Genomic DNA, 27859 nt, shown 5'->3' with positions numbered 1-27859 from the left:
TGTTTATTTTCCAAAAAAAAAGACTTAATTTTTATGTTAGTATTGTGGGTTGATTCACCGAATCGGCAGCCGCACCGATTCGGTCCTGAACTGACATATTTTGATAGCACTAACAGGTTTTTCTTCCTTGTTGTAAAGAAAAGTCAAGTGGCAACCAATTTAGTTGGTATTAAAAACCTGTCCTTTTTCCTGATGGCATCGATCGTGCGCTGTCGTTGACACTCTGACTGCATTTATCAGCCCTCTTGCATTCCTGCTACTGCGAAGAGAAGAAACCATGTGAATGCATAGTTCAAGCTTAGCCTGTTGTCCATGGCTTCTCCTTCTCTCTTGCTTCTTCAATGGATTGTGTGTTTCCTTTTTGTTGTTGGAAAAGTGGGCCAAGCACAAGGCCAAGGCATCACTGACCCTCTTGAAGGTAAGCTCCGTAACTGATTACAGAAAAGAAAACTTTCAGTATTCAAGAAACATGGTACGTTGGTTCGATTGTTTGTTTTTTTTGGCTTGGGAGCGCAGAAAGCTAGGAAAAGACACCATTAGAAAAATCAAGAGCAAAAATGAGGAAAGAGAGGGTGAATCTCTTTGATACGTAGATATATATCTTCTATAGTGGTACTTTGGTTTCTCCATCATCAGAAGGTCAAATTTTACTTGGTAACAACTATGTATCAGATATCTTCCCTGAAAAGTTTAGATGCTTCTCTCCTTGTTTTGATTGCCAGTAAGCGCTTTCAGAAGCATATCAAAGCATTGGAACTTGCCGTCGTCCCCTTCATGGAATCAAACAGAACCCTGCACTGGCCCAGCCATTGATTCTTCCGCAATTGAGGACACCCGCTACAACCCTTTGATCAAGTGTTCCTGCAACAATGGGACTTGCCACATTACCAAACTGTGTGTTTCTTATCACCAATTCCAGTTTTCCTGTGTTGTCTTCAGATGATACAATTAAATATCTAGTCTCAGTATATCTCAGCATTTGATTTAATACAAATTGAGAGGTCATAATTGAAGTTGCTGCTGCTTTTCAATTTTTATCCGCTTTTACGTCCCTCATGTTTTTCACAGTAAGATTTGTTTTTACAGGAAAGTTTATGGTCTAAGTATCACGGGAACTATACCAGAAGCTCTTGCAAATCTTACTGTGATTGATAATATGTATGGGATCCTCAAGTTCTTCTCTTTTAACATCGTCTCCACCACCATCATGGTGGTCACCATGTTTAGCTTCGACATGTTGCAGAATTCTGTCTCGAAATTATCTGACAGGACCATTGCCTGCATTCCTTGGCAAATTAACCAACTTGGAATACCTGTAAGTGATTTGTGTCTTTGTGGGCTACTGTTTTTAGTTGAGCTTATTGTATTTTCCCTCTCATAACTACAAAAATGTTTACTTGTTTTCTTTGTCAAACTTTGTTCAGCTGCAAGTGATATGCCCTTTTCTTACTGAACAGGACCTTTGGTATTAATGCACTATCTGGCACGATTCCGAAGGAACTTGGAAATCTTACACGACTCAAATCACTGTAAAATTCTCTACCTCTCTTTATTTCTCTCTCTCATATATGTTTAAAAAATTTATGTTTCAAAAACATCATTAGTAAGATAAATAATCATTTGTGTTTCTTGAGTGAATCATTATTAACCTCTTATTGCAAAGATATTGTGCCAAGTGTTACATAAAACTTCATACTATACAATTGTTAGAAAAAATTTAGCAGATTAAATGGTTGATATAACTTAATTTTTAGGTGCTTGTGCACAAAATTTAATTTCATGAAGTTTTTGTCTCTCTCAATTAAAGACAAGTGCGGGCTAACATTTGCTTTGTAATGCATTTTTATTTGATTTTTTTGTTCTTAAAAATTTTCAGGTCACCTTGATCTCCCTTTCACTCTTGTCTAACCTTACCTCTATTTCCTAGTTTATCAAGCTTCTTCAATGCATTTGATCTAATGATTGATTTAATGAAATGCATTATAAATCATAAATATTAATTATATCATGAAAACTTCTCGAACAATCTTAAGTAAGTGTCTACAAACATTAAGTACCAAAATTTAGGTTGACCCAAAAAACCCAAGTTGATGACAAATTTTCAAAAATAAAATAATAGAAGTGAATATAAAAAAAAAGAATAACAAAGAACAGACTTTGGCATTGTTGATTGTGCCCTTGAGCCACTTGGCAATGGTAACACATTATTATTGTCTCATGAATTTGACCCAAAAAGATGCAGATTCATAACTATAATTTTTTGTCTTTTTTAGGTCAGATTCATGGGACAGTAACGAAGCTACGAAGCTGCATCATTTTTTGATCAAATTCATGAGACAGTAACAATGTGTTATCATTGCTAAATGACCCATAAAGTGCCCTTATTTTGTGATCATGATACAACACATGTGCATTATCTACATGCATTAGGTAGATGGGAGAAGCTAACATTTAGTTGAACTACATTTAGTCAAATAATACACATTCTCTTTATAAATATTTAAAGTGGAGCAATGTTGGAATGTCATAGATGGTACTTTTTCAAGGTATCATGCCCATAGCCATGTTTTTAATGCAAAAGACTAAGATTTCTAATTTCATGTTTCGAGTACATACTGCATCCTTTCATGCTCATTTGTTTAAAATTTATTGAAATGCAAATAAATTTAATATCTCAGACACATTCTATAGCAAACAAACCATGTGTCTTTGTAGGTACTTAGGTTCACAAAAATAAACTTTAAGAGGAAAAATGGACTTGCAGTGTACCGCCACAAATATTCATTTATATTGCATAAATATGAACTTTCTCTGTTATTAATAGTTTACATTATATATTGTAGTATCCAAGTTTCTTTTGTTTAATGCAACCATTCAAGTCAAACAACACATATGTGTAATCATCTTGCTGAAGTTTTTTTGTAAAATCTACAAATTTCAGGGCCTTTGGATCAAATAATTTCTCAGGGCCTCTTCCTCCCGAATTAGGAAACTTGGAGAACTTGGAACAATTGTGAGTTATATGTTCACATGCATACTACTTTATTTACATGATTGAATTACGCACATATATAATGCTTTGGATGTTCATGAGACATGCCAGCTAGGTAGCCCAATCTTTTGGGAGGCACCACACTAGTGGCTGTAAAAGATAGGAATTCAGTTTTCACCCCCTTTTTATACTCCTAAACTGCTTGTATTATATATTAGATGCCAATCCTTATTTCTTTCTTGTAAGTAATCTGATATCTTGTACATTGTTGACATTCAAATTACAGGTATATTGTTAGTGCTGGCCTCAGTGGTCCAATTCCTTCAACATTCATGAATCTAAAGAATTTGCTTATAGTGTAATAAAACTTGTACTTTTTACTTAATTGTTTATTTGTTTTCCATTCAGTTATTTTTTACTAATGCAAAATGTACATGAGGTTGGTCAATCTAATGATTTTATCTTTTTCTTTTTCATAGATGGGCACCAGACAACCAATTTACTGGAAAGATACCTAACCTTATATGCAACTGGACGAAGCTCACTGACTTGTAAAGAATGATTTAACATTTTCCTTTCCTGGTGCTTTTTTTTTTTGTTTTTTTAATATTGACATACTCACATTAATTCATATTTAGCTTTATGGGAGTGACCAAAAGGATACCAGAAAATGGCAGCTACTAGATGTTTCATGATTAGGTTCCAGAAGTTAGATAGAGGTTATTGATGAAGACCTTTAAAACACTAGTCATGCTGGTTTCCTCTAAGTTGATTAACTAAATGTAAATAATATGAATATTAGTTGACTGGCTACTAGCTAGGCTGATCAGTTATCTAGTCTGGCCAAACTATACTCATTTGTTTGACAACATTGGTCAGTTGACAGCTTACTCCATTATTACTTCAGTTAGGCTGCCAAGTAATCAATATTTTGACTGCTAGGCTTTGAATCTTTTTAAGTGGATTTACAAGTGGATTTAATTTATATGTACTATAATACCTATCTACTTGAATGACTTAAATACATATGATTAATATGGCTGGGAGAAAGCCCCTTAGAAAATGTGTGATGGCTCTTCCATATTAAAAGTTAATCAGGTCCTATCACGCTTTAGAGTGCTCATGAAATCCTTGCAGTTCATATATTTTATTGGTATGGTTTATCTAACAGCCAAGCTAGTATAACTATACATTGATTATGCTTTCCATGTAACTTGGTCATCGGTCATTTTTTTAGATTAATTTAAGTGGTTACTACATCACTGCAAGTTAGAATATGAAATAATTCTATTTTGAGTTTGTTTGTGTCTATATGCTTTTTTTATGTAATTTTTATTTTTAGAACTATTTTTATCTATTTATTTGGTTGAATTCTAGTAAAACAAGACTTTGACCAAACAGATCAGCCATTGGCTATCTTCTGCAACTCTAAATAAAGTCAATGGTCTTAGTCCAGCTCTTGGCCACTTTTGTCTTTTCTACAAAAGGAAACCTCTTTCTCTTTTGTGTATTCTCATCTCAATTATTTTAAGCTTCTTGAGTTATAGGTTTTGGTTGCTATCTTTGGACCTTCTTCAATAAGTGTGATCGTTTGAGAAACTCATGCTTTTTGTGAGCCTTTGAGTTCAGTGTGTTCTTTTTTGCTTAATCAAGTGTTTCATTACTTGTGTTACATGGACAAACTTTGTATTGACCTAGAGCCAATGTTCAAATTCTTAGAGAAACATTTATTTCTAATTCAAAGCCTGCACCCATTGAAAAATTTTGGTGCTTCAAGTTGATTCTGTATATTTCAAAGTTTTCAAGCATGTAAGGTACTCAAGCAATCAAGACAACATCAACTACTCCGATTTTGCTCACACGTAAAAGCTTGATCAAAGCTACTGCATTATACAGGTAGAACACTTGACACACATTAAGTATTAAGGATAGTAGGGATGCGTAAGATCAACCCACTCCTAAACTTGTTGAGTACGATAATAGTGTCAAAAAGGCCCTTGAAGAAAATTGGAGTGAAAAAGTTATGAAAGTATATTTTAATGCTTAGAGGATTGAAAGAAGAAAAATGCTAAGCTATTATCTTGGTCACTTAGCGATGTAGTAGGGCGGACTAGACATGGATTTGGATGTGACAACAGTTTGGCTAGTGAAGTGTCATTTCTTGTGTTATATTAGCTTCCATAAAACTGAGGTGGAGTGTTAACGCTTGGCTTTGGACGCACAACCTACAACAACTACTCTCCCATTAGATTATTCTTGTCACCAAAGTTGAGCAACTGAATACTTGTCAAGGACCACATCTCCATCCTCCTAACTCTAGCTCCTTCTATATGAACACCATCCACCCTTGAGAGGGTATCAATGGCATTGGTACTTTGTCCTTCATGCAGCATCTCGAAATTGTAGGTGACGAGCCACTTTTGTTGTATTGGAGTAGTGATCTCTGCGTAGTGAGGAACTTGAGGTTGTGATAATTTATCCCCATAATAAAGTTTCCGCCCAAGATATAAGATATCCAAGGGAATCATGATGCTAGGATTTCCTTGTCATAGGTAGACAGGGGTATAGTTCAAAAGTTGATAACTTTATATAGATAGGTGATTAGATGTCCATTCTAGCTTACAGCAGCTCAATCTCTCCATCACTAACATCAGTCTTTAATTATAAACTCCTTAGAAAGGTCTTGTAATCTCTATCACTTGTGCTTTAAGCATTGGTTTCTTTAAGACTTAGAATGCTTACAATAATATTCTCACTCCAAATGTTGGAATTCTTCTTTAGAATATGAATGAGAGGGGAAATAATATAGCCATTGTGATGTATAAACTAATGATAGGCCTAAGAAATCTCTCAAGGACTTAATATCATTGGAAATTGGTCATTGCTCCATGGCCTCGAACTTGTTAGGGTCAAATTGTATTTTCATGAAATTTATAACGTTGTCAAGGTAAACCACATCCTTTTCACTAAAAAGAACACTTACTTCATTTTGCACAAATGTAATGATTATAATTTCTTGTTAAGAATAATAAAAAATATCATTAAAAACCACAAACACAAATTGGCAAAGAAAAGGATAAAGTACATAACGCATCACTAGTTTAAACAATAATGGGGCACTAATGAGTTTGACAAGCATCCGTAAGAACACATAACGGTCATCATGTGTCCAAAAGCCATTTTCTCCACATTATGCTACTCTATATGAATTTGTTGGTAATTTGGATCATAAATTCAGTTTAGTGAACAAGCAAGTCCCAAAAATTCATTTAATAATTTTCCAATAACAGGTACACCACAAAAAAATTAGGTGTTTTCTAGTATTACAAAAAAACATCAATGAATATGGGAAAAGCATGAATGGAGCAAACAAAGGATGCACATTAATTTTTTTTTTCTCTAGATTCCAATTGTGCCACTATTTGTGACAACTTTCACTTAAACTAAAGAAAGAGATGCCACACAAGAGAGTCTCCTCCAGCAAAACTGCAGTTGTGCCATTGACCATACAAGTTGTCTTTAATGTGATGCTCCCCACATCAATATTAACTGTTCACTTTTGCAGTTTCAGCATGCAAGTAATGAGTTTTTTTAGCAATGCATCCCTTATCTTGTATTGTCAAAGGTTAATATATTACTAGCACAAATTTTTTGCTTATGCCAATAGCACTTGTTTCATTTTCTAGTGGTATGGAGTACCTACCTTTAATGGTCATGTTATTTAAGGATCTACATTCTAGACAAAACCTCTAGGAGTTGCTATTTTTCTTGACGAATAGGACATGATAAGAAAAATGAAAGAAAAAAGGTTGGATAATGCTACTTACCTCTTTTACAAGTAGTTCAATCTCTATTTTCTAATGTCGGCATATCTATGGGATAACGGTCCATGGTTTTGCTCTCTCATAAAGAGATAAGGTGAGCATGGGTTCTTTCAAGGTAGGTTCGTGGGTTTAGTTAAGGTTTAAAAAGACTCATCTAGAATGACTTGCATTTTTCATGGAATGACTTTCTATGATTACGAGTTATCTATGTACCATGAATGTGAACAACATGCAACTTCTATATATAAAAACTAAAGGAATGTTATGGCTTGTTTGGACTCTGCATAAAGTTTAAAAAACTTGACCTTTAAACAAGTTATCTTGTTATCAACCATAAATTTCACTGGTAACTTCTTAAAATTCAAAGTGAGTTACCCTAGTGTTGTGTCTCAATGAATTCCCAAAGCACATCAACCCCTTCAATAGGTAAAATATGCAGGTTAACCTTAAAGCTGGCCTTTTGTGGTTATAGTTTCAATTTTTTGTATGTGTTATGGCACCAGAGTTTCATGCCATTGCCAAAAATAGTTTCAAGGGTAATTTGTTCCTTAAAACATAGCTTAAGTATTTATTTAATTTATAAAATTATAGGTTGAACTACTATTTACCACAATATCTACTCCCTTGGTCTCTACTCTACCCTTAACTTTCATAGGTTTCAGTATATTCTTCTCAAATGGGGTATGATATAGGTGACTTTATCTAACCTTCTTCAAACTTCTTGTTCTATTTTATCCTTTTTCTCAAAAGGTTGACCTTCTTTATCCTAATTACCTTAAACTAGGCATACCATAAAACTCTTACATTTGTTGCATTAAAGCATTTTTTGTCATGATTGTAGCAAAAAACCTTTTTTTAACTTTCCACCCATTGATGCCTAGATACCTATACAATTTTGGGGATGGGAGGCTGGGTATGACAATTTGAGATGACTTTCAACTCTTATTAGATGGGTAGTGGGAGGTGGTCCAAAGGAGCTGGGCTTAACATAGTATGATGATTTCTATAAGCTCATAGCATCCTCATTTTTTCATATATCAACTTAACTACTTGAAATTACTCTCAATAGTGGTTGGTTATAATGCAAGGACTTCAATCGAAATATGTACTAAGTCCTCCACCTACAAACATCATCATCAAAATTTTGATATCCTCCATCATTGTATTGGGGGCTTCAAACTTTATTATAGATTCACAAAGACTAATATCTACTTAAGGTTTTGTAGTTGTACCCATAATTTGTAAATGAGAATTCTCCAAATCTCACAATCATCTCTTAGGTCATGCCTTCCCCAAAGTAAGTATAGTTGGTTTTTTAGTACTAATAATACCATCTTATAACTTCTCCCTCAAAATAGAGTGCACCTATAGAGATGAATTGCTCGATGGATATATTTTGGCAATCAAAATACTAATTCACTTCAAAAATTTAGTTTGCCACTTGTTTGCAATCAAACTTAACAAAAAAATATAATCAACATTGACATAACGAAGGAGGAGTTCTCTCTCTAAATTTGCTTAGGTACTGTTCTTTATCGTAAGCAAGTTAATAACTATTTGATGCATCATAAAAAGTAGGAGGTTATGCATGCATTTCTAGGTGAGTGAGATGCATAATTGGGTAGATTTTAATACACTAGCTCCAATAAATTGTTGTTTCCATGGCAATTCTACAAGTTTCACTCACTATTTTGACATTTGTTTCATCATGCACTCAAATTGGGCATTGCACAATGGTGTTCATAGCCATGCACATGTTGCCAGCCCTGATGTCCATTTATGAAGTGAGATTTACCATATTGTCTTGTACAATTGTGTCATTCTTCTTTATTGCATTCAACACATCATCCACATCATTGATATGTTTTTCTTGCCTTGGAGACACCCTTATCACATGGTGGCTTCGAAACTAGTTGATGTGGCAAGCTGGACAGGACATGCATTTAGATATAATAGAAGTACTAGCCATCAAGTACTTCTAGTTAGCTTACTCAAGTCTAACCAAGAGATGTGAGGCTGGGTTGGGACTAGCCTAGATGTGAAGCCTACATCACTTAGTTATATTGAACAAAAAATTATCTCAAGTTTATTTTATTACCAAAGGTGAGTGAGGCTTGAAAATATCTTAAGGACAATGAATAAAAATTTCATTAAAACTATTATTCATTTGAAAATCAAATTGAACAATTAAATCCAAAGTTAGGAGAAACATATAATTGTGTTGAAATGAGATATCTTCATAAAGAAAATTTTTATATAGTTTTATAGGTTTAAAACCTAACTTCAAACAAGGGCGGGCTTCTCTCTTTTTTTTTTCATCTCTTTCACCTACATATGAAACTCATGCTTGGCTTAGTGAAACAAAACAATGATAAAGACAAAAAATATTGATATTAAGATGATTATAACAAAAAAAAGTATATGAACAAAAAAGAGTAAAAAAATTTTATAGCATCTGGACTATACAATACCTTCCCAAGTATGTCAATTATTATAGGCCACCACTCTTAAACAAATACAATACCTTCCCATCAAAAGGTGGATATAAATTGGTATATATGTCACTTTTATTATGACATGTCACATCAGGCTTCAATGAGCCACATTCAAGGACTTCATCCAATAATAAAATGGTTGTCACAATTTGTCAAATAAAAGAAAAAAGAGATTATGTTTTTGGTTGTACATCATTGTCATAATTAGCTAAAGATGATCAACTTCTTATTAGAGACCAACTTATGGTGTGGCTGCCTCTATTTTTCTCCTTTTAGTATAGGTTTTGGCTCATAAATTCTAGCGTTTCATTTCTTATGACTTTAAACAAACTAATATTATCTAATTGTTTGCCAAATCAAAAGGTATTTCCACTTTTATGATCGATGGGTCACATCTTAAAATCTAATTTATAAGATATTTTGAAAATTTAAAACATTTTTTATGTTGTAAAAGTGAAATGTATACTAAAGTTAACCTCATCTTTCCATTTCACAATGATCTAAAGTTAAGAACGATAGTGTTTTTTCATCAAATTACTGTTGTTGCAGGATCAAAAACTAAGAAATTGATTGGACAAAACCATAGGAAAGAAAATTTATATTGTAGTGAAATTTTTGTGTATTCTTAAAACTTATTCTTGTAACTTTTTGTGAATATAGAAATTTGGCAGAAAAAAGAGTCATTCCAATGTAAAAAATAGCTTATATATATTTATTAAATGATTTGAATGATGCAAAGAATATATTCTTGTCAAAATGTATGAGTTTTCTTGTAAAACTAAAAATTGTATAACACAAAAAATATTTTGAACTAGTAATTTGGATGAAGGGTCCGGCTTTATCATGTCAAAGGCTGATTTTCTTATTGTATTATATTTATTGATCAATATATAAGATGCTATCATATCTATTTCTTAAAAGTCAAGTCTAAAGTCTTTCACTATTTCAAACAGTTTCATTAGATTGTGAGAAGCCAATTTGGTAAATTAATGATTTTAGATCCAATTCTAAAGTAGAATATTTATCTATTTGATTTAAGCAAGTGCTTTGAGAAGAATGGAATTAGTCATCAAAGATCTTGCCCAAATACCCATAGGCAAAATGAGGTCACCAAAAGAAGCTATAAGTATATAATTTAAACTTCAAAAAGTTTGACTTTTTCAAAGGGTAAACAAAAAATTATTGGGTTGCAATTACTATTGCTTTGATAATAGAATGCCTTTTTCATTCCTACAAAACTTATCACCTCTTGAAAAACTCTATAAGATTGAACCTAGTTGTAGAAGATTTAAAATATTAGGATGCAAAATTAACAAATAAAAATGACAAATTATCTATAAAATTTGTTCAGTCTTTATTCTTCGTATATTTCAAAGGTTTAAAAAATGATTTAGATGTTATGATATTAGAAACGATAAATTTCATGTTCCAAAAAATGTAACTTTTTTAAAGAATATAAAAGGATTTGAAAGCAGTATTATTAGATATGTACACTTTGAAGCATCAACAATATCCTAGTGGTTTTTCATATCAAAACACCTCGAGGCTTAGGATAAAGGTAGGGCTGAACATGAGTCGAGTCGAGCCTAAGCTTGGTCTGCTCGAACTCAGCTCGACTTCTATTTTGCACAGTTCGAGCTCGGCTCGAGCTCGAATCAAGTTATATAATGGTAACTCGAGCTCGGCTCGATGAAGCATGTCAGAGCTCGAACTTGAGCTCGATCAACTCTTTTACACATGCTGTAGTGCGGTAACAAGATTGCAGTGTGCTTATTGCTGCAGTGCTGCTATGGAGGGAGATCGCAGTGGTGGGGAAAGGGCGATTGTTCTGGAAAGGAAGATGAATCACTTCATGAGAAATGAGAAACTTGAAATCATGAAACCCCAAATGAGAAATCTGTAATTTTATCTGAAAAATTTGAATATCATTTGAAACCCTAGCTCAACGAATGAAGGTTTTGAAACCCTCGCTCAATGAAGGAAGGTCTTGAAACCCTTGCTCTCGCTCACTGGAGAAAGAGGGCTTGGAGAAAGAGGGCTCTGAAACCCTTGATCGGGTTGGAGAAAGAGGGCTTGGAGAAAGAGGGCTTTGAAACCCTCGCTCCAGCAGCAGTGAGGGCTCTCGCTCCCTGGAGTGAGGGAACAAACGAGGGTTCCTCTCCTCCAGGAAGCGATGGATGAAACCCCCACTCGGGTTTCAAAAATCTTGCTGAGTGAGTGAGTGAGTTCTTTTAGAATTCCACAGGGAGAGAGAGAGGTACCTTGGCTCTGCAACAATTGAAAAAGCACCTCCCATTTGGATGATGTTGAAGACGAAGAAAGTGAAGAGAGAGAACGAGCGTGATGAAATGAGAAGCAAACCCAAAGAAACGAAATAAATACACTGAAGTTGTTATTCATTTTTTATTGAACTGAGTTGAGTCGAGCTTAAAAATTCGAGGACGGTGGATTCGAACTCAGCTCGACTAAACAATGGAGTTGAAAAAACAGCTCGAGCTTGGCTCGATTATGAAAATAGCCGGCTCGAACTCGACCACGAGCCGAGCCGAGTTTCTCGGCTCGTTGTTCACCCCTAGATAAAGGTGTTATTCGTTTTTAGGTATTCACTTCGCTTTGGTGAAGTACAAAACTCATTCTAAAGCATGCCTCATGTTGAGGCATACAACTCATGCACCATTTACGCTTTCTAAAAAAAGTTCATAAGCATCCATTAATTTTAAATCTAACATTAGTATTATCATTGAAAAAATAATACTACCACTGCCCTTCTCCCTTTCTCTCTCTCTCTCTCAACAACTCATAGCCCCTCTCTCATTGATGCTACAGATGTCTCTCTCTCACTTTCTTTCTCTATCTCTCTTGGAGAGAGTAGTAATTTTAGCCTTAAACCATGATGTATAACAAGGAAAACTTTGCAAAACATTGTTCTTTGTTTGCATTATTGTTTTTATTATTTAATTTCATTTTTGGAAATATTTGGATTCATTGTTTATTTATTCTTTAGAAATACCCTCAAACTAGAAAATGTCTAAAATCATAAATAAAACCTAAAATGAAGGTGGGCAATTGGCTTAGTTTTTTTCTTTCCTTTCTCATGATGTTATCCTTTATAAGTGAACTAAGCCAAACTTTATAATTAAAGATAAAAAATAGAAAATCAAAGTTTTGGAAGAACATTTTCTTTCTTTTGCTTCAATTTTACTTTTTGTTGAGGAATCAATATTTGTTTTTCTTGTAGAGGTGAGAAAGTTGATCAATTGCATTTCTATCCTTTTGTACTCTAATAAACAATTAATTTTCTCAACATGTAAAGAAAGAAAGTTGAAGAATTGGGTTTGTTTGTTTATTTGCATTTGCAGTTTGTATTTGATCAATTATTTTACATTATTGTTTACCTTTATGTATTTGTTATTTTTTTATTTTCTCATTATCCTTATGCATATTATACATTTTACAAATTTGATCTCACAGCTTATGTTTTAATGCCTTGAGGCTTATGCCTCTCCTCATCAAAGGTTCAATGTTTTGCTTTGCCCGAGTCCATTTAAAAACATTGATGTCTTAATACAATGAAGGAAATATATTATGCTTTTTTATTTGATTTATTGAATACTAGTATTCGTGAAACTTTAACGAAATATCAAACCAATGCTAACACTGATTTGAGAGACAATAATGGAACCAATTTTACCATAATGAAAGCTTGGGAACTTGACATATATACCCAAAGAGGATTTGTTAAAGGTTTTTTATAAAGTTTGAACTTAAATATAAACAAATCAAATGTCAAAATATCTCAAACAACTTCAAAGATTTTCAACAATTGTTGTTTATGAATCCTTTTCTCGTAATCTAAATATGTCTTTTGACTATTCATGCAAAAAAAAGGCCTATACTCTTATAGATATAAATCATGTCAGTTTGACTATTGATCCCAAAAAGTCATGTACCAACAATGAAGTAGAAGAATCCTTGTTGGATAAAATTCTTAAAAATATTGTAGAAGATCATCTTTGTTGGATAAAATTTTAAAATATAAAATTAAGAGCATTAGAAAGAGATAAAACATGGAAAACTTAATGTCTACTAAAGTAAAGAAAGCAACATGATGTAAATGAGTTTGTAAAACTAATACTAAACTGATGGAGTTTAGTAAAGGTATAAAATAAGATTGTGGCTAAAGATCATTCGAGGAAACATGGCCTAGTTTATAAAGAATTTGTTTTTTTTTTTGTATTGCAAGGATGAAAATTGCTAAAATTATTATCACTATAACTTCTATAAAAAATGGAAATATATCAAATATATGTTAATAATGCTTTTTAAAAAAATTAATAAAATAATTTTACATGAACGTTCTAGTTGATATGAGAATCCATCATATTAAGGTACTTCATTTGAGAAGACTCTGTATGGATTCAAAAAAGCATGAAAGACATGGTTTAATGGATTTAGTAATATAAGGATCAATTGTAAATCTAAAACTTGTTATTGTAATAATATTCATTCTATTAAAAAACATAGATAAAATAATATGCTAATGGTATGAAAATCATGAGAGTTGCTGAATTAAAAAACAAAATGTCTTAAGAAGTCAACTTGAAATGACTTATTTGTATATTTTGAGACATAGAACTTACTTATTCTGATAGAGGTATCTTTTATCTCAAACCAAGCATATTAATTATTGTTTCTAATTATTGTCTAATAGATAAAAAGGAAATATTATTTAAGAAATGAAAAGGTAGAACCCTTGAAGTTGTCATCTCAAATGAAGATTGATTATGGTGTTTTTTAGTTCTAGCTCGTGCTATTATGTATCTCAATATAACTCACCCAAATCTTGCACATGTTGCAAGTTAGTCTCAGTACAATTCCATATCAATTTATACCAAACAAACTTTATCAAGAGTGACTATTTTTATTGTCATCTTGATCTTTGAAGTTATTGCACACACACACACACACACACACACATATATATATATATATAACCTTGCATTTATCTATCCAAGCTTGAATGAAGAAATCCTTTGACCTCTCATTAGGTGACTATGATGGGATAGAGCTCCGTTTCACATGTCCTAATGAATGTGTAGAGGCATATGCATGAAAGGAAATAGCCTAAAAAAATATATGTATATATATATATATATATATATATATATATATACATATATATATGAATTTCTGACCTGTCGCTAGATTTTTCTTATTTTTTGTTACTAAAATCATGGACATTGCCAACTCCTCATGTCAAACCTTTCACTTTTCAAAAACATGCTCCTTTTATTTGATACTTTTGACGCTTGTTTCACATGGTGACATGAGAATCTCTTTTTTCCTTTTGCATTTTTAAGTTGTTGCATTAAGTAATCATTTACATATGTATATGTATTCTCTTTATTTGTCTAAAGCAAAATTAAGTTGTTAAAATTTAAGTTCACATGTTTTGTGAATCCTCCAAAAACATCGAAATACTAAAAACTTATTTTCTATTTTTTCTAGTTCCCATCAACCCCTCACATTAATTTTATTTTCTTTCAACACTACCCCTTGAGATAGAGCATGAATGTCAATCATATTAGCTTGTTACAATATTTAGAGAATCTAGAGTTTTACAATGTATTCATTTATGCATTGATCAACATGAGTTGTTTGTTGTTCAAAGCATGTTAGATATGTCAGCATCTAGATAACCTTTTTTAAGCTCAAAACATCATGATAAGATGAAAAAAGTGGCTACAAGGTGTCTTTATCAATCTCTTTTTTTTCTCCAACTTCTCTACATTGTTGATTCTTACATTATCAATTCAGTGGATCTTTCCTAGGACTGATAGCTAAAAATTTTTTTTTTTCATCAGCAATGTACTTTAAGTTTATTGATATCAACCTTCCAATTTTCAACTTAGGAGGCTTGAAGGGAGCTTTTCACAAGGTCCAATACCATCAGGGTTCTCTAATTTAACATCATTGTTAACTCTGTTAGTATTTCTCAACTTGTTTTATTGCTAGATCTTTCAGTGTTCATATTGTTTCACTAATTCCCCATCTTTGGGAGATGATGTAGGCTTATAAGCGACCTGTCAAATGGAACCTCCTCCTTATCGTTTATTAAAAATATGAAATCTCTAAGCACTTTGTAAGTTTTTCCATAGATCTTTAACATGAGCCACTGATTTTTGTTTTGTTTTATCTTTGAGACTTTTGTTCTTGTTTTATATAGATCATTGAGGAATGTCAATCTATTTGGAAGTATTTTAACTGATATCTGGAGTTATCAAGAATTGAAGCATTTGTAAGTGTACTTGAAACTTTCATGATTACTACTAATCATTCTTTTGTTCTTTCACACTAAATTTACTTTGTTATATAGATTGAGTTTCTTTCAATTGATCTATTAATGCATATTCCTTGTTTAAATAATGCCACATATGTATTTTCTGGGCTTGACAATACGTACATACGTAATGACATACATACATAAATGCACCATACATGTATACGTAAAAACACATAGAGATACATGAACACAAACATATGAAAATGAAAGTGACTCAATTATGACAATCAATTAGGATGACTAAAATGTATTCATTTCTATGCATTTTTTAGACAAGTAACTATGTGAATATCATCTGCATGATTGCTTTTACAAGCATCAATACATAAGTTGTAGGGTCCATAAAAAATATTATAAAATTAATAACTTAGAATTCACACAAATATTGTACTATCATGGTTCATATTTTTTATTAAAGTTTTCCAGGTTTCCATCCTTAGCAAATGATCATGATGAACATGTTCCAATTTTCATAATAGAATATATAGGGAATATAGGGAATTTCACATGTTCCAATTCTCATAATCGAATATATACCTCAAGGGACATAGCATAGCACGATAGGCAAGCGGTTGTGAAGTTCTCACGTCGGTGATTCAATTCCTATTGATGCTATACTCCTAGGCCATATGAGGTGTAAAGCAGCACCAAGTTGAGGTGCACTATCTCCACACTGAGCCTCAATACTGCCCATGAACATGGAAGTAGGAAAAGGAGGCTTCATCTCTGTCTAGAAGACTAACTCACCTAGACTGTATGTATGTATGTCTCTTGATCTATTTATTTATTTACATTTCTGATAGAAGAAACACAAATATTCAAGATGGTGCATAGCACAAACAAAAAATACATTGTAAAATATGGAGGTTCATTTTACTATATAAAGTTTCCTTAGGACACTCAATAATGTGAAAATTAGGATAGCTTGCTCCTATATGTATAGGACCTCTAAGCTTCTTTCATCATATGCACAAGACAGTTCTTTTGTGACAATCATTTGCCAGTGATTGAAAACAGGTTGTTGCATAGACATTTTTAAATTAGATAAAGAAAATAAACATATAAAGGACATGAAGCAAGAATAATCAAGAAATAAAAAGTTTTGACTTGAGAAATGGTTGATAGACTACCTATGCCATCTACATCAATTCATTTAAATGGATCATGAGTCAACCTCTCCCATGGAAATTATGCTTCTAAACCCAAAAATGATAATAATACATTTTTTAAGTAAAAATTTTCTAGTTTAATTAATTTCATAAATTAAATTAGACAATGAGATTATTCAAATATGAGGAAAAATTTAATCCTCCATAGTGTAGTGAGTCAATAAGACCCTTTTTAATTTGGATACGGATAGGACGAGAGAAAGAGAGAGAGAGAGAGAAATGAGTCTAACTAAGTTCAAGATCAACACTACTCTTCAATACCATCAAGATAACACCTTTCAAGAAAAAAATGTGTACCGATAGCAATGTCTCCGGTCTAAGTAACCGAGGACATTGCTATAACATGCCACCCAACCCAACCGGTTGCGCTACCCATCACTTGGTGAGAGACAAAGAGAGAGAAAAAAAGAAAGAGAATGGTGTACAGATTTAACATTGCAAGGCTAACCAAAAGTTGGCGAAGTTACAACACTAGTACATGGCAGCCATTAAACAAAGCAAAGCCACTGCAATTACAAGAAAAAATCATCACCCATTTGATGATCGATTCCTAGAGACCCTTCTGCTGCAGATGATAGAAACATCAAAGAGGACATCCCACTGCAGTCTATCAACGATGAATGAAGCTCCCCTGAACACCAAATTGTCTTCCATGTTGTAAGTAACCAGCACCTCCATAATAAGTGTGCGTTCTTGAAGCGGCGAATGCCCTTAATCCCTATTAAGCCTGAGCACCGGGCCCGGGTACCCAATGGGTACACGGTACTTGGCCCAGCCCAGGTAGGCCTGATTTTTTTTTTTAAATTTTTTATTATTTTTATTTAATAATAATATATATATTATTATTAAAATGTATTTTATATTCAAAATTTTTATTTTCTATTTTAAAAATATATTTTTTAGGGGCTTGGATTTCGGGCATTGGGCCCCTTATCAGGTGGGGCCCGCCTTATGCCCAGGCCTATGCCCTATAACCATGTCCTCAAGTACTTCGAAACAACTCCTGCATCACTGGGCAATACCAAAAATAAATGGTCGACGCCAGCCAACACATCTGACATCGACTAGGAAACTGTCAGTTGCAGATTACTTTCAGTTTGGATGCGATTCTGGACAATCAGCCAAGCGACATACTAAGATGTAGGTGTGTGACCCGGCCCCCACAGAACTCCATTGGAAAAAATTTGGACCCCTAAGAGTCCTAAAATTTTGGCATGTGAAAAGCCGCCAGAGGATGTCATCCATTTGTAATCCCCTAACAACCTAAAAGCCTTCAGCCATGAAACTGAATGGGTACCAACCATCCTTGAGCATTGGCATTAGATCAGCAGACCAGCACTGCCAAACCTTCGGCGATTCGATTAAAAAGGAGGGGAGACGACGGGCAGCCTTGAACGAAGTCCACGGTGACAAGGAAGAGACTGGCCATGTTGGCCGTTAGTAGAGACAACAGCTGAAACGAGAGAGAGAGAGAGCATTTTGTTTCAACATTATTACACACTCACAATATTACTGAAAACACAACACTGCAAAATAAAAAAATTAAACCAACTATTGAAAAACCAATAGCACAAAGGTCCAAAAATTAGTAGAAGAACCTTGGCCATGAGTAGAAAAGTCCCTCTCATGAAGCAACATGAATGCAGTGAACTGGCTAAACCTTTATTTAAAAAGGCAATATCATCATGAGTAGTGTGAACGAGGTAGGCCTTTGTTTCAAACGGCAACATCATATTGGGACATTAAACACCGTAAGAACATTAACCGCGCCATATATGAGTCCAAAAGACACTTCACACATGGGTTGGAATAAAGCAAACACTGCATATGGATCAGCAAAGGCCATGAGCATGAGAAAGACTGAAGCAGCATATCATTCAATGAGGCAAAGTTGATTTAAGAGTCCATAGTGGAGGGCAACATCATTACGACCAGTTTAGATGGAGGAAAGGGAAAAAAAAGAAAGATTTAAAGGAAAGGAAAGAAAAAACAGATAAGAAGACTGTAGATGAAAAAAGAAAAGAAAGAGCAACACATGCTCGAACGCAGACGAGGGCAGCCGTACCTTACACGAGGCCTGAAATCATACTTGGAATCAGCAGAAAATAAGAAAAAAAAAAAAAACTAGCAATGGCAAAGGAAGAACCCAAGACCCAAGAAGCAAGGGCCATGGAACAACAATAACCACGAGCAGAACAAAGGGACCGAAACGAGCAGAGACGAGGGACTGCAGAAAAGGATCGACAGTGGTTGCACTGGCAGCAGAAGCGACCAAGAGGCAAGCAAGCCACACAAGGGAAATGATGGCAGCAGGAGAAGAAACCAGGTGACGACAGGAGTGGCGGCAGGGCAAGGACGCCAGTTGCACATGTGACGAAAGACCCAACATTGGAGGAAGACCCAGCGGTGCCAGTGAAAGACAAACCTATGGTAATGTAGCAGCGGTGAAAACTAATGTGCTGGAGACAGCCAGAAGAGGAGACGAACCATCGGGCCGGCAACTAAAAATCCTTGTAGAAAAACCAGTGGCAGCACAAAGATGACTCTGAACCCAAGCAGCAAAAATCCCTCACGGGAAAGGGCAAGTGACATCGGCAAGTAGAGCGACGAGCAACAGCGTGATGGATGGAGGCATCAGGGTGGAGTTGCAAGAAGAAAAGAGGGGAAGCAAGCAAGATGTCAAACGCAGCATGAGAAACCCCAGAAGAAGTAAGACCCGGAGTAGTAAAGACCAAGACGGTGGTGACCGTCGCCAACCAACGTAGATAGAAATGGGGAAGACGACGCCAAACGATTGGAACCGCGAAAACTCACATGAGAAGAGGATGAATGAGAGGAAGCAACAGACCATCATAGCAGCAGAAATGGACAGCGCAAGGACCACCTGCCACCTAGAGTTCCACCATTCATCGATTTTGGCTTACCACAACCTTTATGTGGTTCTCTCTCTCGCTCGCTCGCTCTTCTCTGTGATATGTTTGAGTTGTCACTGGTCTAAGAAATGATTAGAAAAGGCACAAGCCTGTCCCTTGTCATGGTTACATAGTGAAATTCTCCCCTAGCAAAGGCACTCTAGAGGAACCCATCTCCCTGCATGTAACCATCAAATTGAATCTCATAATATTCCCTATATCAACTTTCAAACATGTGGACAAGTACTCTTCGAAGTATAATAGGGTACTATTTACTCCTATTGCATGGGCTCTCTTGGTTACTTGAACATTCTGTAAAAATAAGTGATGTTGCATTGCGCTTAGTAAGTCTTAATTTTCTAGTGGCTTCTATAGTTGCATCCTAGAGTTCTTTTGTCATTAAATGTGATGGCAGACGGAATAAGAATTTTGAAGTGGTAATTTATAGAATATAACGTGCTTTCTCTTGGCTTGCGCAGGGACCTCAGTTTCAATAACCTGACCGGTCAAATTCCAAGCTCTCTCTTCAATATGAATAAACTTTCCTACTTGTAAGCAAGTTTCGAAATCTACTTATTTGACTGTTTATATTCAGTTTTCTTCCACTGAAGAATTTACATGTGAGTCTTGCTTGTATGCGATTGGGGTTTGTAAACAGGTACCTTGGAAACAACCATTTGTCCGGTGTAGTCCCTTCCACAAAACGTTCAACGCTTCAGAATATGTATGTGCAGATGTCTATGAAATTTCCATTTTGCATGCATAACTGGTTACACTGAGTTTGTTTTCCCCATGAAGAGGTATATTTAAATTTTAAGGGGAAAAAATGAGAGAAAATTATAAATTAAAGGAGAATGTTGAGCCCTCCTATTATGAAAGAACTTCAGACTTTGGACCAAAAGCTACGTTATATATCTCGAAAAACAAACAAATTCCTTTCCGGTCCATTGTTTGTGCATATAATGTCTCTGCAGTTCTTTCTGGTTCTGGCTCCGGTTTGCTGGAAATTTTATTTCAGAACTTTGACATATAAATAATTATTTAACCTGGTAACTTCATGCATAATGCCTTCTGATGTTTGGGAGCACTTCTGTTGGCAAATCATTACCTTACAGATGGAATTGCCAAGGCAATGTCATTCTCTAAGCACATATTTCAATTCCATCCTGAATGGATGGCTATGAGCGACACAATGATTTGGTGTAAGGTTTCATTTCCAACAAAAAAAGTAGGAATGATCGTTAATCTCCCCCTTTTACGGGGTAAAAAATTTAGCTGAATTACAAAATATGCCTTTGGGGTTTGCAGATCCATAAATTTGAACATCATGCCTCCCCAATACATGGAGAGCAAGTTTCCATCTGAGTGCAGGACTTCAGAAAAGCATGTGCCTTTGTCATCCACAGATTTGAATTATATGCTCAAGAATAGAATGAAAATGTGGATCTAATATGAACTTCCAGATATATAAAACTTAATAGTGCATATTGAACAAGCCAAACTAATTTTTATTGACACTCCATTGATCATATTATTACCGTTTCAAAGGATAATTGACATTATTAATAACTTGAGTCTTGATATAGAGGGAATATTACTAATATTGAAAAAGAATCAAAGGATTTAAATCTTGATATAGCTCTTTTAATGAATGAACTCAGCAAGATGGACATAAATTTCTCTTTTGATCCATTATGCACAGTTTGCTTGGATGTTCTCCTGCTCCATAGACAAAAATGTCCATTACAAGGTTGCCTTTTACATCTGATTTGCATATCTTATGGCTTTATCTCATTGCACTAATTTCAACAAAGTCCAATTTTTTAAGGAGTAATTGTAAGACAACAAAGCTGAACAAAAATCTGACAGGTTCTCCACATTTCCTCATGTTGTTAGACTGTAGAATTCACATTTGATACCAACAACAAGTTAGAACACATTGCTGCTGCAGTATAAACTAAACAGGATTCAAAATATGAGGTTGTTCTAAACTGTTGCTTTCACAATTTCAGGGCTCCAATAATGGCCTTTGTTGTTTTGTCTGCAGATGCAAGTAAAAAAATACAACAGGGAAAGAAAAGTTGGGAAAAAGATTCTCCCTATTGACCATTCATCAATTACTACTGTTTTTGTTACCTTTTCAAACTTTGAAATGCTTAACTATCATTCTAAGGCAATATTATGTTGTGCACCTGAAATATCATACTGCACATGACCCATTTTTCTTGAAAATTGGTAAGTATATTTTAATCATGCATTGGCTTCTTAAAAATATGCTTCAATTTCTTGTGCTTACAGAGACTTGTCATACAACAATTTATCAGGAACCATTCCTTCTTGGGCGGGTGAAACAAATTTGCAAATGTATGACATCATTAAGTTTAATGGATCGACATTTTCTTGAATTATCTCATATATGTTTACCAATTTAAATTCTTACATTTCGATAATGGTTCCTCCTTTTTATGCAGTAATTTGGTTGGAAACTCCTTCGACATTGATAGGTCTGACAACAGGTGGGCTATAGATACAACTGGTTTTTATGGCTGTTTGAGCAGTAGCATGATCGATGTCAATTGTAACCCTGATTAATTCATATTTGTTTTCTTAATGAGTCATATCATATTAAAATGATGTCATCGGATTACATATGTTGTGGATACAGTGGTTTGAGTCGTTTGACTGCTGGACTGAAGTGTCTTCAACGGGGCTTCCCATGTAGTCAAAATTCTCCTACTTGTGAGTTTTCTATTTTGCTCATGGACATTATCTAGTCAATTTTCTTTCATAAAACAGTCACAAGCAGTTCCATTAAAAATTTTTTGGCATCTTAATGGATGCATTATTAGTAGTATCAGTGGCAGCATAACAGCAGCATTAGTACATCAGCCATATCTGATTGTTTGAAATGTGGAAAGAGCTTCGTTAATTTTAGCATTTCATGAAATGTGAGGCAAAAGAATCTGATACATGCTTAATTAGAACATGCCAATCTTATGTATGACATGAATGTCAAACAACTGAAGCAAAGTCAGTAACTGGCAGAATTTATGAGAAAGCCATTTTCTTACTAACTGTATGATGGTTAACATTAATGCTAAAGTGATATGCTTTGTAAACAGTATGGATGATCAGGAATTGAGTTTATCATAATTATAAGGTTATGCTCATTGTGTAACAGGTGACCAATCTTATATGTAGAGACTGTAATATTTTTTGTTTAACATCCAATTGTCAAAAGCATCAGCACTCTCAATATGCCTTCATGTTTCCTTATCACAAATATAATTATAAAGGCCAGTACTCTTCGCCATTGGGATTGTTTGGTTTGGAATCATGTTACAACAATGGACTTCTCACTCTTATTAGAAACTCACTTTTCTGAATAGGAGGACTCAAATATACATATTAATAGAATGGATATAAAAGTGAAAAAAGCATTCATAGATCAACTGTTCTCATATCAGGCCAATCTTCTCAATAGGCTTCCTACATCTCTGTAGACCTTACTCATCTTGATTTCTTTGTTAAGATTATGTCATCTTTTTTACTTCCATTTAATCCTTACAAATTTGCTTTGGTCATGCAATGGAATGAGAAGGAACGTGGTCTCGTGTCAGTTCTTTTGTAAAGAATGAATAATAATTTCTTGTTTATTTAATCCCATAGAGCAATGCTTGTCTATTTATTTTGCAGGACCAGATTTAGCCCTTTAGTTATCTTTTGGCCTCAAATACGTGTTTTCCTTCACTAATAGGGGAATTGGTTTCTTACTATGTTCAATAATACAAATTAATGAAATTATTAACCATTTTCTTAAAGGCTCAAAGCATGAAATGCTTGGCAACGATTTACCTGATTATGAAACGTGTGGCTCTTTTTTGAGGACCATTAATGCTCTTAACATAAAATGTAATGCCATCTGCCTAATTTGCAGATTCTTCATTTGCAATTAACTGTGGTGGTCCACAGATTACCTCTTCAGGTGGCATAGTGTTTGATAGCGAAAATGAAGACCTTCGTGCTTCATCATATTATATGATCGACACAGAGAGATGGGCAGTGAGTAGCAATGGGATGTTTCTTTACAATGTCAATCCTCAGTTTACACAGAACACCTCATTACAGTTTGCCAACACATTAGATTCAAACTTATTCCAAACAGCAAGGCTCTCTCCAGTTTCATTGCGATATTATGGACTTGGCCTTGAAAATGGAAATTACACAGTGAACCTTCTATTTGCTGAAACAGCTTTCCCAGATTCACCTACATGGCAAAGTGTTGGAAGGCGTGTCTTTGATATTTACATTCAAGTATGTACCATGAATAATACTCTCTCTCTCTCTCTCTCTCTCTCTCTTTATATATATATATATATATATATATATATATATATAGTGAGAGCGAGAGATACAGAGACTGTGTATATAGGTATCTATGTATTTTATGGATGTACGTGTACATCTATATGTATATATGTATAGGATTTGTGTGAGAAGTTACTCAAATTTACTTTAATTAAGGTAGATTTCTTATTTGAAATCTATTGTTTGAAGGGAAAGATGATGCTTAAAGATTTCGACATAAGAAGGCAGGCAGGTGGAGTATCATTTAGAGCTGTTTCAATGAATTTTACAACCAATGTATCCAATAACTTCCTTGAAATACACCTTTACTGGGCTGGAAAGGGAAGCTGTTGCGTTCCTACCGACGGCACTTATGGGCCATCTATTTCAGCAATTAGTGTTACTCCAGGTAATTTATGGAAATTTCGAAAGCTCAGTAAATACTAGAAAAGGTCATTTTGGGCAATTGTTGATGGTGGCATATCAACTGCAGATTTTATGCCAACTGTTTGCAATCGCCCACCAGGCATGTGCTTCAGAAAGAAAAAGGCAATGAGGGCTATCATTGGAACTTCTGTTGCTGCTGCTGTGGTTGTAATTACTTTCCTTCTGGTAGTTTTTCTTTTACGACAGAGGAAAAGGAGGCTTCTCCTACAAAATGCAAATTCAGGTAATATGATTGAAAACTTGACTGAGGATAGAATCTTTTGCGGGGAATAAGGATAATCAATCTGAACTGGTGCATGCTATAAAAGTTCGATAGTTATGCAAGATGAGCTCCAGCTTGAGTACCAAAATTCAATCTCTGATTAATGCATCATATAGTACTGATTCACATAACAAGATTAAGGGTGTATGGCTGTTGCGTAATCTGACTTCTCACTTGGGAAACAGAGCTCGCAGGAACAGGTGTTCAACCAAATATGTTTAGCTATGCTGAACTACAGGTTGCAACAAATCACTTCGATGCTGCAAACAAGTTGGGAGAGGGAGGATACGGGCCCGTATATAAGGTACATAGGTGCACGAGCTTATATGCTTGAAAAGTTGCATAAGGATGCATAAGCATCTTAGTAGAAGCTACCCTATAGTCGTTACATTGCAATCTTGGTTTGTATGTTCGTAACCTCTCATTTATTTCCCTCCTTACACCAAATTCAATGTTTACTGGAACTGACAGAAACAGAAAAATGAAGGCCTCTTTGGTCATCCGCCGCAACATGATACAGTTCTAGTATTGTCTATATGCACATCATTGTCACAAAAAACATGTATGGGTATTATACGAGGAATTTCTTGGGTATAATATGGCAAAGTTGTATATCTTGGGAATAAAATGAGAAAATCTCGGCAAATTTTTTGAAAATTTAATAAATCCCAAAAATTACAAAAAATAAAAAATCATAAAAAATATAAAAAAATGCAAAAAACCGCGTATAATACGCGTTTTTTTTCTAGCTTTTTTTATTTTCTGGCTTTTTTTTTTGAAAAGACGCGTTTTTTTCACGTTTAATATGGCTGACTCTGTTTTGGCGTATTATACGCTTTTTTTTCCAACAGGACGCGTTTTTTGTGACAGTGATGCACATATATTCATGTCATCTGCTTCTTTTCTCACTTGCATTGTGGCACTGAAAGAGATAGAGGGCCTGGTCAGTCAGAACATTTGTTTGTCTCTACCAATATGTTGGTTACTGCTACGGTGCTACCTGCTCCATGACACCAGATTCTGCCCCACTCAATGCCAGAATGGATGTTTGAGAAGCTATCATTGTCATCCACATGTTTCGAACTTTCGTTTGAGAATTTAATGTTGATAAAACCAGTAAGTTAATTTATGCATTAATCTGAAAAAGGAAACTTACTTTGAGAAGATGAAAGAAAGGGATATCTGTACCATACAATTATGCCTGATAAATGCATGTGCTTTTTGATGGCCTTATCAATCCTAAGTACCAAATCTTTTAGCTACTCTGCTGCACAGGGCACACTTTCAGATGGGAGGTATGTTGCTGTGAAGCAACTCTCAGCAGCATCACTTCAAGGGAAGAGTCAGTTCCTCACGGAGATTGCAACCATTTCTGCAGTGGAACATCGAAATCTTGTGAAGTTGCATGGATGTTGCCTTGAGGGAGATAAACGTCTCCTAGTCTATGAGTATCTGGAAAACAAAAGCCTTGATCAAAGTCTCTTTGGTATGTGTTTCATATAGTTTGGGACATCTTTATGCCTAATGCTGTTGATTTTTGTGAACCTGTATTGGAGAATATGGTAAGTTTGTCTAGGGAGGATTGTATCTATGCAAGTGATTTCATTGACCAGCTATCATGCATGCATGGACATATGCATATATGTAACTGATGAACATGGATAGCATGGTCAATGACACCTTTCTTGTCATTGAAATACTCTCTGTTTCTGCAGCAATTTAACATTTGAAAACTAAGAAAATTTGGCAAAATTCGACAAACATAAACCCATTGATTGGAGGGATCAACTTTAAGCATGCTTAGTGTGATTATGAAAGGTACAACCACTTTGAAAGCTGATCATTCCGATCTCTGTTTATATGGTTTACCGATGGAATATTCTTAATTTGAAATGATCAATCAAGAGGCTTACTAGCTTGCTATTTAAATGTTTTCTCACACCAATTCTGTGCTTTTTCTCGAAGGAAACAAGGGACCGAATTTGAATTGGTCTGCTCGCTTTCACATCTTGTTGGGAACAGCTCGAGGGCTTGCTTATCTTCATGAAGGATCAAGAATAAAAATTGTACATAGGGATGTCAAAGCAAGCAATATTCTACTTGATGCGGAGCTTAATCCAAAAATTTCTGATTTTGGTATGGCCAAGCTTTATGATGATGATAAATCACACCTTAGCACCAGGGTTGCTGGAACAGTGTAAGCCCTTTTTTGCTCCCTGTAATATTCAACTCAAACTCTGGAATTCTGAGGGTAGTTCCCTTCACCTAGCTCATCTTTATACTTCTGGAAACTGTTGCAGTGGATATCTTGCACCAGAATATGCAATGCGAGGACATTTAACAGAAAAGGCTGACGTCTTTGGATTTGGGGTTCTCGCTCTTGAGATTATTAGTGGAAGGCCTAACGCAGACAATACCTTAGACCAAAAGGAGATATATCTTCTGGAATGGGTGAGGACCACCTAAAAATCTTTTCTGTTGTTTCTCCTATAAAACACTCTCTTGGCTCTTCCTTCCTTTTCATGAGATCTTTTCTAATCTGTCTTTTTTTTTTTTTGAAAATAATGACTCCTTTAATTTGTCCAAGAAATTAAATTGACAAATGGAGAGTACCATGATTTAGCACTTACTATTTAGCATATTCCTTGTATTTTTTTACAATTTCACAGGCTTGGCTTTTGCATGAGAACAACAGCCACTTGAAATTGGTGGATCCTACTCTAAATGAATATGATGAAGAAGAAGCTCTCAGAGTTATTAGAGTTGCTCTTTTGTGCACACAAGCATCACCATCACTACGTCCACGCATGTCTCGTGTCATTGCCATGTTGTCAGGTGACATAAAAGTGAGCGCTGCAACATCAAAGCCTGCATACCTTACTGATTGGCAGTTTATTAAAAAAATATTTTAAACAAAATATAAGCACCCATGCTTAACATAATAAATGTTTTCCATGAAATCATCCTTAAGGTCATATCTACAAGGTTAGTTTTGGAAAAAGTACTTGAACAATAAATTTTAAGGGGTCTGGATTTTATCCATGATACACGTGCTATAAAATATAGCA

The 27859-nt window shown here is 34.7% G+C and overlaps 1 protein-coding gene across 1 annotated transcript; it reads left to right on the top strand.

Annotated features, from left to right (window-relative positions):
• The first annotated feature begins 249 nt into the window (after positions 1 to 249).
• Positions 250 to 27779, top strand: LOC116267570 (probable LRR receptor-like serine/threonine-protein kinase At1g56140). Its single transcript, XM_031649373.2, has 24 exons — positions 250 to 418; positions 723 to 894; positions 1087 to 1158; positions 1244 to 1315; positions 1458 to 1529; positions 2942 to 3013; positions 3279 to 3350; positions 3472 to 3543; positions 15224 to 15295; positions 15382 to 15453; positions 15538 to 15609; positions 20215 to 20286; positions 20394 to 20459; positions 22034 to 22099; positions 22207 to 22251; positions 22401 to 22474; positions 23673 to 24049; positions 24293 to 24491; positions 24576 to 24752; positions 24977 to 25095; positions 26067 to 26277; positions 26757 to 26988; positions 27092 to 27242; positions 27461 to 27779. Exons 1-24 carry the CDS (start codon positions 313 to 315, stop codon positions 27701 to 27703), a joined length of 2958 nt encoding a protein of 985 aa, XP_031505233.1. The 5' UTR covers positions 250 to 312; the 3' UTR covers positions 27704 to 27779.
• Positions 27780 to 27859: the final 80 nt, after the last annotated feature.

The sequence above is a fragment of the Nymphaea colorata genome, chromosome 14 (assembly GCF_008831285.2).
Source record: "Nymphaea colorata isolate Beijing-Zhang1983 chromosome 14, ASM883128v2, whole genome shotgun sequence".
Classification (NCBI taxonomy): Eukaryota; Viridiplantae; Streptophyta; class Magnoliopsida; order Nymphaeales; family Nymphaeaceae; genus Nymphaea; species Nymphaea colorata.
Note: the sequence above shows the minus strand (reverse complement) of the source record. Positions and strands in the feature narration are given on the sequence as shown.